General features: G+C 43.7%; 1 protein-coding gene across 1 annotated transcript in view; it reads right to left on the bottom strand.

Moving 5' to 3' along the window:
• Positions 1-14,815, bottom strand: part of ATP8A2 (ATPase phospholipid transporting 8A2) — a 418,517-nt gene that overhangs the window by 203,789 nt on the left and 199,913 nt on the right. The window contains exon 20 of the mRNA XM_074330045.1: positions 3,755-3,938. Coding sequence (XP_074186146.1) covers positions 3,755-3,938 — 184 coding nt within the window. The remainder of the gene's footprint in view (positions 1-3,754; positions 3,939-14,815) is intronic.

Genomic DNA, 14,815 nt, shown 5'->3' with positions numbered 1-14,815 from the left:
GAAGATGGAGCTTACAGGCCCCAGTGAGAACAGCTCACGTCTCCTCTCTGAGCTACATAATTATTTGCCCCAAACATGTGGCTGGACTTCTAATTGTTATGCTCATGAAATTCAATTCATGCAGATGCTTTTTGAGGGTCTTAATTATTAAAAGAAGGTGACCACCTGAACTGGAAGAAAAGTACAATTTGAATCAGATACCTCTATTCAATCACAGATTTTATGGTGACAATGGGAGCGAGAGACAGGGTCACTCGAGTACGAGTACCCATTTGAAAAGGGGCATACATGTACCCCTGCCCTATTTCCACTGATAGCCTGTGGGTTGAAAACAATTACAGACATACAGACACACACACATGAGTATGGACACACACAGACACACACAGAGACGCATGCACCCTCTACCTTCTATTTCTGTACCCATTTTATTCTCCTTTTTTTGCCTCCATAGCACAGGGCACCTCTTGCTACAGTGCTACGCAGTCAGGAGAAACAAAAAACCAACTAGCAGCTAACAGACTAAGGTGAGAGGAATGTAATGGCTCTTACACTTTGAAATACTCAGCAATATCCGAATATTCCAATAAATATATTGAATCCTCTTTAGGGCAGGGGGTTTTGGGCACCACCTGAAGCATGTCGCCTCAGTCCCCCCTAGCCTGGCTTGGCCTCCTGTGTCCTATGTCATGAAGGTCCCCAAGAGTGTGAGCACTGAGCTGGAGGGAGGGAAATGAGTGTTTTCGGTGCTGTGGATTGTGTTGTGCTCTGGCCTGACTGCACTGTTAGCAACACGCCTGCTTCAATTCACGGTTTCTGTACGTTCAGCGAGCCTCACACCACTTTGAATTTCCCCCATGGTTGCCCTGGATGGAAACCTTAATTCCCTGTGCTAAGTCACAGGGCAGTGGACAAGCTCCAACCCCAGGGCTGTCCCAAGAGAGATAATCAGGCGTTACTGGGAACGTCCGCAAATATTAGAAGTTCTTCTGCTATTGTAAATGTCCTATTAATTTCAGGTAACTTTTGAAATTAAATTTAACTAGCTGTAGGAAAGACTCTGATGGAAAACACAACATTTTTTAAAAAAAATTCTTTTCAAGAGGGAGCCACATAATAATTATCATTAGTACTAAAGAAGGGGACTCAATCGGTATGACAGCACCTTTCGAGGAGCTCTTCCAGAAGATCAGGTGAGGCAGGGCCCTCACCTCCATGTTCCAACAGCTAAATGACGACTTCAAAATGGCAGGAGTAGGTGCACATGGCAAAATAAAACTGCCCATAAAGGGTTATTAAGAATTCCAAAGGGGAAGGGGGAATCATAAAATAACTAGCCAAACAAATAAAAAGGAAGTTTGTATTTGACCTGGACCCCCTGATGGTAAACTTCAATGGGCACAGAGAACATCTGCTGGAATCATCCAGAAGGTCTCAGCTTTAGCGCTACAATGATTTATTTTCAGGAAAAAAAAAAAAATACCCTAAATCAAAATGCTGTTTTCAAGAGGTCATTCAGAAAACATTAAGAAGGTCGGGGGCAGGAATGACTCTCCTGAGGAGAAGAGGCAGCTGAAGGCTCCAGGTGCCAGTGTAGGCTGCCCACAGGCAAGGCAGCAAATCAGCAGACAGCTGTCAGTCCCAGGAACCGCCCCCGTGGGAAAAAGCACAGGCAGGCAGGAAGGAAACAGAACCACAGTGTTGCCTACTTCGTCCTTTTTCCAAGGAAGAGTCTTCAAATGTTCTTTTTCTGTATATAACTCTACAGGGCACTGTCTCAAAAACCCAATAAAAAATATATTCATCCACATTGAAACGAACAGATAAAGACAGGCTGGAATTCATCAAAGTGTGGCATTTCCCACTTAGTAATCACAGAAGAGGCACATTGTTGGGCAGAGAGGCTGTGAGGCAAGGAGGAACCCTGCCCTAAAATAATGGGACCTCTACCTAGTTAGGGGAGGAGAAACGAAGACCCACAGACATGGGGTGGGGGGGGCTTTCGTCAGTTCCTTTGGTGGAGGTGACTATTATGCTGGAGGGGCATGAAAACCCCTAAACAGGGTTATAAAACCCTGCTCCCTTCTCTACCTTTCTTTGATGCTTTTAATATGAAGAGAGCAATTGCTCCAAGTCCCACGTCCTATTAGTATGCAGTTTCAACAGAGCAGGTCATAGAATCACCCTTCCCCAGACATTTTAAAGAAAAAGACAGACAAATATTTGCCTGGAACTCCTAGGAAACCTCTAAAGATCCCTTCCAGCCATATGATGCTATAACTCAAGTATTTAATAATGCTGGGGTGTATAACATCTACAGTTGCTGACAGACTACAGGAAGCGTGAGTCCCCCAGGCCTTGGAGTAGTTGACTCAGGAAAGTAAACGGGCAGGTGTGTGGGGCTGGTCCCCAAGGTCACACGCAGGTCTGGTGTTCTCTGACCCTGGATGCTCGGACTTGAGGCGAGTACCTAATGTGAAGGCACCCCAGTTTTCCCACCTGTAAAATCAGAATTCCTTCTACCTACTTGGAGGACTTATCTTGAGGATTTATTTGAAATCAACAAAGGCACAAGATTGATTTCATGTACTTTTCGGAGCCATGAGGATTTTGTAATTCCTCTCTGGGTTTGCAGAACCACGAGCTGGGAGGGAATCTGAGAGGTGATCTAATGCAGAGCCCTCCTTCGGGGAGGTGGAGCCCCAGAGCTGCAGAGGACCAGCCTACAGCCCTGGGGTGGCTGGAAGCTCATTCCCCTTTATATGCAGCCTCTGGTTGCAGCTTGATGAGAGAAAAAGCCGTTATTATTTGCGTTCATGTGATTAAGGTTAACACATTTTTCAAGAGATTAAGCACAGGGGAAAGACAGGAACTGCAGCTACCCAGCAAACAAGGAGCATTGAATCATAGCCTACTGCAATCAGGAGAGAGGAGGAAACGTTCTGTGTTCACTGTCACGTCTAGGTTTTCTGTGTGATCACGCAGGCCACATGGTCTAGAGACGTACCTAGGGGTCAGGAGGTTGGCTGACTCTTCACTTTTTGGCTGTCATGAAGGAGCAGACGTTTCTTTCATCCTCGGGCCACCTGTACAGCACCCCCAGTGCATCAGAGAGCCCTCTGCATGCGCTGTTCCCTCCAGAGGGGAATAGGCTGAGCTTGGCCTAAGCGCAGGAGGCTGTTTGCCACTGACCACAGGGCAGTTATGGCCCAACCCCCCGTGGCGCTCACGGCAGTGGTTGTGGGCAGTGCCCTGGTCTTAGCTACAGAGCAGGTGGCAGCTGAAAAACCCCTTCTTTCCCCCAAACTTAAATGCCTGATGGGAAAACATTCTAGCACCTCTGAAAAAGAGGGGAGACCCCACGATGGGAATTGTAGAGAGTGGATGCTATGAGCATGGCCGCTCTTTGGCACAGGGTGGCGTAAGGAAAAGCACATGCAACACAGGCGGGAGTTAAAGGTAAGAGATCGTTACTAGCAGGACCAGGGACCTATTTGTCAGCAATGATACCTGCCTGGATGACAGAAAGCTTGGCCGACCACACGGCTGGCCAAGAGAAACCCGATGGTCAGGACCGGGCCTCCAAACTGCACAAGCTCAGGACTACAGAGAAAATCAAGTACACTGGTGGTTCACCTATGGCAACCTGAAAGGGGGGTGCCGGAGTTTTCAGGGCTGGACTAAAACACCAACCAGATCTTCATGGCCACAGGGTGTCAACAGGATGAGACAGCTGGTCAACCATGCGTCTCACCTGTGCGATGGCGTAATCTGAGTTGTTGGTCGCCTGCATGCCCTCATTCCCGCTGATTCCCACGCCCACGTGGGCTGTCTGGATCATCCCGACGTCATTGGCACCGTCCCCGATTGCGAGGGTGATGGCCTTTACCCGCTTCTTAACCACGTCCACTATCTCTGACTTCTGCAGAGGAGACACTCTGTAAGAGAAGGAAGAGCAATGACGACTATATGTGTCTTTCCAGAGGAAACAGCTGTAAACTACATTTAGCTGCATTAAAAGGGCAGTTACTGGACAATTTCCAAATTCAATACATACGTTTTATGTTTGTGTGCAAAGAAGCTTTCAGAAAACAGTAGCTTGTGGCTCTCAAGCATTTGCCAACTGCACAGATGAAATATACAACTCAGAACGAACTTCAAACACAGCTCATTTGTAACCACTCTGCTCAGTGGGAGCCATACGTGCAAACTCCCCACGGGCATATGTGCCCTCCTGAAAGATACAGGCACTTACGCGGGTGATAGAAGCCTTAGGAAATGTCTTCCCAGTAAGTCAGAAAACGAGTACACTCTCCATTTTTGCTTTGCTGTATGCCACACACAACCTAGGGCTGGCAAGGGAATTTTCCATAAACTCTGCTTTCACAAGAGGGAAAGGAAGTTGGCAGAACTTGAGAAATACAGAAAGAGGACTAGAGTAAGAGGAAAGAAGGAAGGCTTCTCCAAGTCCACCCCAGAGATGGAGATGGCATGTGAAGGACAGCCAAGGCAGAGGATTTAAGAAGGGGACTCACGGGGGTCAAAGGTCTACTAAGGCTGAACTGTGGAGCAGCACAGCCCAAAGGGGAAGACGTGAGCAGCCTCGACCTAAGAGGGCTTGTGTCCACAAGGAATCACAGAAGGTGGGTTACTGCTCATAAGCCCTGCAGTCATCTGGGAAGAAGACCCAATACAGATCTATGCTGTATAAAGCACACAACATTAACTGTAGTGAAGCAGAGGACAGCAGGGTAGAAGGATGGATTCCTCAGGACTAACATATTTTTATTTTAAATTCTGAATTTGTAAGCTATTTGATTTGGGAAATTTACAGGTAAAGTCCCGAATCACAAAAACAACAGCACACACACACACACACACACACACACACACACACACACAGTAAAAGACCTTTCTGAGTTCCCAGAGGTATACTGGACGCAGCCACACAGAGACCAGACTTGTAAGCTAGAACGGACACTCAAAAATTTTCCCAGTAGAACTATGAGCTTTCAAAGGGCCTCCAACCCACAAAAATGCCTGTTTCCAACAGAAAACTTACATTTTACCAACTCTGGAAGGAAAACGTGTTTGGTGAAACAGCAAGCTGAATCTAAAGCACAGGTACGCTGAAAGCCATTGCTCAGTTACAAAGAAATGAAAATCAGCAAGTTAGAAAAACAGAGTCTAAGTACTGAAAGGGCTTTAGAAGCCATGTTGTGTGATCTGATATCTCTTTCATCGTTTTCACAGGGATTTTCAATGAAGGGACTTTTCAGCCTCCTGGGGTAGTTGCAATCACGGAAAATTATTATTACGTTTTTATGGTTGGTAAGCATAGTTAAAGTACTAATTGTGTCCTCTGCACTAGACTAGAACAAACATAACTTTTCTTTCAAATATTAGGAAGGTGGAAATATAAAGACACCCCATCACACCCTTCCTTCTAAATCTGTCTCTGCTGGCTACGTCTCAGGTCCTTCAACCATTATTTAATGGGCATGCTTCAGAGCTTAAAAATAGCTCCAAGTATGATATTCTAGACAGCTGAGAGCAGATGCACCATCTCCCTGGCAGCAGACGCTAGACTGACCTTAAAGTAGCCTAAAGAGAAATTACTGGAAGCTTTACTATCATTTATCATGGAGCCTCCCAACAGCTACACATAAGCAATTTTAACACACAGGGATATAAACTGTACCTATTCCCTCCATGTTCGAGCAACTGACACTTGGAGCCAAGGGCAGATCTTTCCATTCCTCTCTCTCTCATTAAATTTCTGATTGGCAGACACAGCTCACTATTCTAATTTGCTACACAAATGTGATTTCTCGTGTTATTTTTCAACTCAGTAGATGCCGAGATCAAATACTATATGGAGAAGATGATCTAGGATTCAAAGTTAAATAACTGAGCATGACTTTTTCTGTGCCCCATATGAACTATGTACACAGGGAGAATAATTTTATCAGTTCCTGTCTTTTCATCAATGAAATTTGGAGAATGAGATGGTTGTGATGTATTTATGTGAAAGCATCGTGCTTACTATCACGTGCGAAACAAATGTGATTTCCTACCCGCCTGCAAAACCTCAATTGTTGGGGGAAGAAAATGGACACTTCTGAGAATTGCATGTCATCTGACCCATGATTCCCAAACTGCGTGTGGAGGTACCCCTGGGGTGCTATCGTGGGAAATTATACATTTTCAAGGGAAATGCAGCAACATCTTTCAGGTAGTGATACAAAAACCTAGCGCAAAGCAGCTCGTAGTTTCTACATTAGACACGCTACCTTCCTGTGCATGACACATCTTTCTGAAGCTGAGTTTTCAGGGCTGCTATGATAAAAAGCAAATACACTGTGAAAAAAAGCCAGTGGAGAACAGGAAATGAGGGAGGCAGTATCCATTTTTACTTCAAAGTCTGAGAAGTCGTACAGTGCTCAGCAGGTGCATCATCCCATGCCGTTGGTAAGTGATTATGATTATTTAAGGATGAAAAATAAATATTACTTCTTTCATTTATGTGCATTATTGTTTCAAATGTCCGCTAAGTTGTTTGGACCTAAATACTCCATAAATTGCTTGATCTTACCTACTTAAGAGTTAGAAACTGTTCAGTTTTTCTTTTGGCCCAGGGGCTTTACAAAGCACTTACTGAGACCCTGGGGCACTGTGAGCCCAGAGATTCTGGAAACCAGCGCCTTAATCACACCTCTTCATGATTACGCTAATCACTCTTCCAGTACAATTATTCACCCACTGGAGTGGAACCTCACCCAATGGTGCCATCATTTAATCTCCAACACTTCTTGTGCATCCATGACGATATCCCAAGACAGCACGGAACAGACAGTAAACAGCACTAGACCAGCCCTGAGATTGTAGGTGCCACCCAAGTAATCGGGCAACAGGGCCTCTTAATCAGCAAACCTGAAGTGGTCTAGAGAGAAGAAGTGCCCATGAGCAGAAAGCTCGGCCACATGAACACCGCGCTGTGGGAATCTGGAAGGGTTGTGGTGATGGAATAGAGAAGTTGCTAAACAAATCCAAGGGTTTCTTTGAGGTTAAAGCTGCTGCTTTTATGTTAGGGGGTTTAGCAATAAGCCGACCAACACGAGACAAGCTGCGTGTCAAATATACTCACTATGTTTGCCATGCTGGGATTTGCATCTCAAGTAAGTCAAGTCAGGTCATGATTCTGATGGCTTAAAGTAAAATCGATGTAAGTCCAACAGCTGCCTTTTCCCAAAAAGTGAAAATAAAGAGAAAGCCTGACTGGGTATATAAACCAAGTCATAGCCCCGTGTTTCAGGAGCATGAAATTCTCATCAAGAATTTATTATGCCCTCAACTGTAATGCCTTGAGAAAACATAATTCTAGCACACACTAGGGGTTCACAACATATGTCAAACAGCTAATTTCCACAGAACTGAATAGGTACCATTACGCTTCAGCTGTATGTAGTATTTTTAGTATGCTGAGTTACCACGAAGCACAAACCGGCTCTTTTTTAATCTTAATTTGTGACCTGGAATCACATGCCACACTTAATAAGTATTCCCAGCATTCAACTGGTAAAATAAGAATTCCAGACCACATCTAAGCCAAGCGAGGTGCTCAGGGCACTTCTCTACCATATTTTGGTGCATTACGAATAGAAATATAATTCAAAGATCTTCAATCTACTGGAAAGATATTCTCCCCACTTTTCTTTTGGCTTACATGATCGATTCTAACATAAAAAGTGTATCCTGGTGTACCTCAATTAAGGACTATGTGTTCCTGAAAATTTAAAACTTACTTTCAAAGGATATTTCAAACATAACACTTAACTATGACCAGTGGTAGCTGCTTTCATAGGGTTAACGATCATGCATTAATGTATCTGATCTACAGAAGCCTTGGTGTCAGACTGAGTTTCTAAATTCTGATCTTGCAATATCATTTGAACAAACTTAAACACGTCCCTTCCCTTCTCAGAGCTCAGCTGTCCCATTTATCAAAGAGAGACTGGCCTTCATGACTGATTTGTAAACTGAGCTCAGCTGAGCCAGAGGAGTTAAAGGAACTCCTCCCGGGAGCATCGAGGAGGATTTCAGCCAGGGCTACAACACTTACTAATTAACCAGAGTCACTAAATACTTTCGGTAATTGGACGTCCAAACTTCTTTATTCCAAATAGACAGCCCTTATGACTGAAAAAAGAGATTTCAAGGTCAGTGGCTGAGATCACTAAGTCTTAAATTTTGAGTAAGCATCAGAATCATCTAGAGAGCTTATCAAAATACAGATTCTGATTCAGGAAGTCTGGAGTGGGCCCCGGGAATGCACATTCTGACAAGCTGCCGGGTGATGTCGTGCTACTTATCTGTGGACCACACTGAAGCAGCCAGCACTGGCCTGGACAACATCACAAGTTCTGTCTTATTCAAATGGTTTAATCAGTGAAGCTTACATTTCCATACACAAGACGTATGCAAAATATTCACAGAGTGACACTGAACAACCAATGAGTGGAAACACTGCATCTCGGCCCCTTCTTTCAAGCTTTGCACATGGAGGTCCTCTGCTTTTAAACCCAAATTAGTTAAGTACAAATTTAGGTTGCAACTTCATTGAAGATGGTCTTCCAATCTGAGTGTCTCACATAAGTGGGTCAGAGGGGAAAATACAAACCAAAATAAGGTATACAGTACTTTGTAAGATTTTTGAACAAAGCAAGAACCAATATACAGTGGTACCTCAGTTTTCGAATGTCTCCGTTGATGAACATTTTGGTTTAGGAATACCGTAAACCCGAAAGTAAACGCTTCGGTTTTCAAACATGACTCAGAAGTCAAACATGTCACGCGGCTTCCACTGAGTGGTAGATCCTGAGGCCTCGCTGTCGGCTGTTTTCGAATGTTTTAGAACTCGTGGATTACGTTCGAAAACCGAGGTACCACTGTATATGATTTCATTTGTGAAAGTTTCCATCTTCTCATTAACTGAAAGATAATATCCTTGTGAAAGAGACATTCTTTGATTAAAAAATCATTGATATAAAATACTATATCTTATTTCTTATAGCAGTCAGTGATCCTAAGTATTTGAAAAATTGCAGCACCTTGAAAAAATCTCATGTAGACTTTGTAGATATACAAACACCTAACACGAGTCTAAAATCTAAAAATAATTAAACTACCCTACTTATCTGTTTAATAAGTACATCCTTGGCTGACCAACACTGTTCTGACCCCCATGCTCTTTCTTTAGGTGCATTTAGTGCATTGACACAGGGCCAGTTGTCCAACCTTTGGACAGTTATCCCCTTTGGGAATGTCCTACATCTGTGCTCTTACCCAAAATGTGTGACTCTCTCAAATTAAACTCATGTCTCAGTTTTTGGTACATCTCACTGTAGCCCCAAGCTCCAAAAGCAGATGATTTTGGCAGCTTGGGATGGTCGCTAGAGCATGGTGGAAGATGTGAGGCTGCAAGGAAGGGGGCAAGTCGGAGGCAGGAGAGTATGTCCAGGTGAACCCAGTAGGTACCCGAGACCAGCTTTAAGTGTAGGCTCAAAGAAGTGAAACCGAAACACAATCACTCAATGGTTGGAAAGCAGACTCAAAAACTTACACATAGAGAGGAGCCATATTATACACAAGGAAGCCATCCAAGATGGTGCCTCAGAAAGATCCAACAACTAGAGACGCAGCTCAGGTTGTATGCCAAGGAATACAGGGCCTGGCCAAGAGGCAGCCTCATAAAGGTGGGGGCTAGAGTAGAACACACTCTAAACAACAGAATGAGGTGCTTACAGAGAAAGTACAATCCATGAAGATACAGGGCTGAGAGCACAACCCCATATACCGAGTTGTCAAGTGAGCAACACACTTTCAGGGATGAGCATTCCTAGCTTTGGCTGTTTCAGCATTTCCTCTGAAGATTAAGGTGTTATGGAGACCCTCCTGTGGAAGAATTTCTCTCAATCCTTAAAAATTTCAAGACCGCACTTGACTGGTAAAAGATGGGGTTTCCTACAAAATGCCCCATGTCTACAGTTACTATTCTTTCCCTACTCTTATCAGCAGGTACCTAAAAGAGCAGATGGGTGACAGGCCATAGGGGGTACAACATGGATGACCAGTGTTCCAAGAATTGATCCTGAAATTATTTAATAGTTATATTTATTTCTGTAAGCTCTATTAATTCAGTGTGATTGATTGTATCCATTATGTGAGACATGTTTGTCTCTCTAACCTTCACCTTTCGTTCCTCTCCCATCCATCCCTTTCTCCACCCTACCCTAAATGCTAACGCAAAGATTTATACAGCGGACGTTCACTAAACGGTGACTACCAAAATCGTGATTCTTAGACTAATTGCATCTCTAAGCATAACTATAAGTAATAGAAAAAATATAGTTCCGCTTAAACAAAAATACATTAACTTCCATATAAATAACAGACATATAAACACACTATTGATGTGTAATTGTGAAAGTCATATAGAGATGGAGAGAATAAAAGCAACACAAAAATGACTGGACACCTTGATGAAATCTGTATTTATCATTCGTAGAAAATAGTTAAACACACGCCACTTAACCTGTGGTTTAGGGATGGACATGCAAACTTCCTGACCAAACATGCCAGTGGGTTTCTGTTTTCTACTTCTATCCTGAAAAACATTATAGGCTTATGTCAGGCTTTTTGTGACAGCTCTTAGTGACATATAGTTGGCAACAATCTTTGGTTTCACATAAGGCTTTCCTGGGAAAGGCTAACATGTAAGCCTGGTCTTTTCATTTCCCCTGGCTCTTCCGATCATAATGCTTTGACTGTTATAAGCCAACAGCTAGCCCTTGTGTATCAGCTTGCAAAAGCACTTTGAGGGCTTAACAGACACTGGCTTACCAAGTCTTTACAAATGGACTCAGCGATGTTGGGTGATGAAATCAGCCAACCAAGTCTTTATATCACATTCTATCACATTCTATCACAAGCTCGAGGACCTTGGTACCTTTGCACTATTAATGATGACTCAGCACCGTGCCAGGAGAATAATCATTTAATTTGCTGATTAAATAAAATGATGGGCCTCTATCTCAATATTGCTGATAAAAACTTGCATGAAATAGCTATGAACCCTGATGTGATTCTGCTACCCCTGTGAAATACAGGCCAATATCCCCAGGATTTGTTGAGCAACTAATCTAAAAGCTTGGCTGTACTGATGGCATTACTTACTCAGGTAAGCTGAAACATACATGCTTGAGAACCTTCCCTGCATTTGACCAGTGTCAGCTCTAAGGTTGTCTTCCTTTGATTACACTGAAGGTTAAATGCATGCTACAGGCAGAATGTGACAAAGTCTGCCTGTGCCAGTGGAGGAGAGAAGCAGGCAGCTAGCTGCACTAGCATCTTGCTTTGTGTCTTGGTGGTGCAGTTCTATGGTGATTTTAGGAATTTAACATATATATTTGGGCATATATTGAATTCAAATCACACAAAGGTTAAAATTTCCATGGCGTCCTATAAGTACAAAGATTATTTTTCATGTGGTATAAGTATTCATTTTGCAAAAATACTAAGGTTAAATGTTTCCATATTCCAGAATAGACTCTTTAGGTATAAGTCAACTTTTCAACAGGAGTCAAGCTCTGTTTCACACTCTACCAAAAAGGGGGAGGAGAAGAGAGGGGACGAGGGGGAGGGAGAGGGCGAGGGAGAAGGAGGCAGGCTGTAAGTAGGGAGAACACAAGAGCTTTTTAAAAATACTATTTATATAAATTTGCCACTAATTTATTAACAATTACTAATAATAGTTCCCTTGCTGTTTAAAAGTTTCATTTAACCCATTCACTATTTAATAATAATGTAAAGTTTGAAGGCGTCATTGATTATCTTAGTGTTACACACACACCCAGAGCACAAAATTAAGTCCTGATTATCCTTTTAGCATTGACTTTGAAAATCAAACTTGCTCGTGTCTTATCAAAGCATTCTGCACTTTCACCGTGAATGCATTACCTGGAGGTTAAATATGAATAATTTTAAGACTAGATATTCTTGTCATCCGAAGCCACCCTGATATGGGGTGGCTAAATTGATTTCAAACTCCAGAAATTTCCTCCACAAACAAGAATTTTAAAGGGAAGGGACCCTGACAACTACTTTGGGGCTGAGGCAATATATTTACCACCGATCTTAGTTATTGCATGACTGGTGACTGCCTTCACCACCCTATGAGCACTCTCTCCTGTCCCACCTAGGGGGTAGACAGCAAGCGCCATACAGTTGTGAGTCGTGAGGGAACCTGATAGTCTTTATTAGCCGAACAAAAACCTTATAACCTGATCCTGCGCTGTGGCTGTAAATGCTGCCTGTGCAGCTGAGGCTTTCAGAGTCGCTCTCAGAAAAAGGGAGGACACCCTGTCTGCTCAAGATCGTTTTACTCCGCAGCCGAGAAAGGGCTCACTTTGAAATGAGTATCCTCTACTTGAGGGCCCAGGATTTATGCATCCGCACTTGTGTCCAGGACAATTTTATCTCATGTCCAGAAAACAGAGCGATTGTGGTGACATTGCCACTAAATGGTGCTGAATATATTAAGATCTGGGCAACTGCATTTTACGTCCAAATTTAATAGGTCGTATGTTGTGAATTACATACAGTTTTATATTCACTGAAATCAACTGGTTATAGTCTGTTTCTTCCTGTACTCGGCTGAAAAGAATAGAGCAGTCTAAGAAGGCTGGGATTTAAATAAAAGATATTAGATCCTTCTGTTCCCAGGCTGAAACAGGGATTAGAATAACACATTTAAATACCTTAATGTTTTTAGCACAAAAAGCATTAATTTGATACTCTGCTTCCTTGAAATGCTTTATTAAGGTCCCCGAGACCCTCTCAGGAGTGTCTGCCTTCCTTGACATTACCATACATTTATTGTTCTCTGCTGCAAATTTCACTAGTATTTCAAAACAGCGTGCCTGGCCTCTGCTGTGGGGAAGGTGGGAATAGGAAACAGAACCAAGAGGAAAGCTGAGAAGTGTTTGAGTTTTGACATTTCAGAGCAAGCGTATGGCTCCTTCAGGACCAGGCCTCGGGAGCTCATGCACCACTGAAAATTGACGACGACCAAGATGCTTCATGGAATGATTTTAATTAGGCCTGCCTCTCACCTGTCACCTGTGCCTGGAACAAAGGTCATCTGACCACCAATCCAATAAGCAAGCCAACTGTAACTACGCGTCCTCTGGAAAAAGTGGGGCCGCCTGTACACCTTCACCCCAGTCTAAATCTGAGCAACTGAGAAAACTAAGAGCCATGGGGACAGCAGGGGTCAGCAGCATGTGCACCCACAGCTGGGGATTCAGTGCACAGATTAATGCATCTCCTTATTTATTTATTTATTTATTTATTTATTTATTTATTTTTAATTTGAGAGTGGAATTTGTTGGGTGGGAATGGCGGTGCGTTAGATGAAGCTCTTTGTTCCAAGTAGCATACACCCCTTCTCAAAATGAGAGCCTGTATTTAATAAGTCTTGATCTCAATAGCAAGAAATGATAACGCTTTTCTTTTTTATTACCATATAAAACTGTTTAAACAAAGAGGTGCATATGTCCAAACCCGTAGAGTGTACAAGTCTATGAGTGAGCCCTGATGTAAACTATGGACTCTGGGTGAGAAGGACGTGTCAGTGTGGGTTCACCGACTGTAACAAATGTGCCACTATGGTGGGGGTGTTGACAATGGGGGAGGCACTGAATGTGTGGGGGCTTGGTGGGGGGAGGTGTAAGAGAAATCTCTGTCCCTGCCCCTCAGTTTTCCTGTGAACAGAAAACTGTTCTAAAACATGGTCTATGTGTGGGGTAGAGGGAAGAGGTAGCAGCGTTGTACCATTCTCAAAATGGAACAGGAAAACGACACCTAAGGATTTTATCCATCTGCTAAAAGTCCTGGAGAGTGACAGAGAAAGACTGACACACAGACATCAGGCAGAGGGGGCAGGAGGCCCTGGTGGTGGTGGGACCAGTATGGGCGCAGTGATCAGCTAGATGACGGTCTGCACAAAGAGCTGATGTGAGCCCCAAGACACTGCACCCCTGCAGAAGAAATACATTAAAACAGCCAATTATAATGGTAGCCAACGTAACCCACGGCAAATCTGAATTTGTAAGTAACAGTTAACACATAAAAATCAAGTTTGCCCTTTATGGGGTTCCATAGGTGGGGTTGGTGCTGCCAACACCTGCCACAGTCACGTTGGTTGGCAGCTACAGTGGACCAGTGAGTGAGACCATGCGCGAGAAACACCTACACCGTGTAATTACACCCACCCCACGTAATTACACCTACCCTGCAACTGAAAATGGGAGTCATTAACCCAACTGAGCATCAACTAAGGGAATGTGACAGAAGGGGAGGCTACAGCAGTGTCATAGTAAGTGTCAGGGAACACCCTCTCTCTCTCTCTCTTTCATTTCCACACACACGCACATAGTATCTCACTAAATTGAATTGGCATATACTATAGTAGATAGAATCTAAAATAGTGATATCTTTGGTGTTATAAGCAATATAACAAATGTAACAAGTTGGTGTGGGGACAGAGCCCCAGAAAGTAGTTTACAGGCTCTCAGCCTCACGTGGAAGGGTGCTGGCTCGGGTGGTGAATGGCCGTGGGCTGTGGCTGATTGGCCGTCGGCTGTGGCCGGTTAGCCGATTGGCCGCTGGTATAACTGCTGCGGCTACGGAGGAGAGCCGAGGAGCCGAGCAGAGCCAAGGAGAGCGGAAGAGGAGAGCCGAGAGAGAGGAACAG

Source organism: Rhinolophus sinicus, linkage group LG04 (assembly GCF_036562045.2).
Source record: "Rhinolophus sinicus isolate RSC01 linkage group LG04, ASM3656204v1, whole genome shotgun sequence".
Taxonomy (NCBI): Eukaryota; Metazoa; Chordata; class Mammalia; order Chiroptera; family Rhinolophidae; genus Rhinolophus; species Rhinolophus sinicus.
This window is presented reverse-complemented; position numbering and strand designations above follow the sequence as displayed.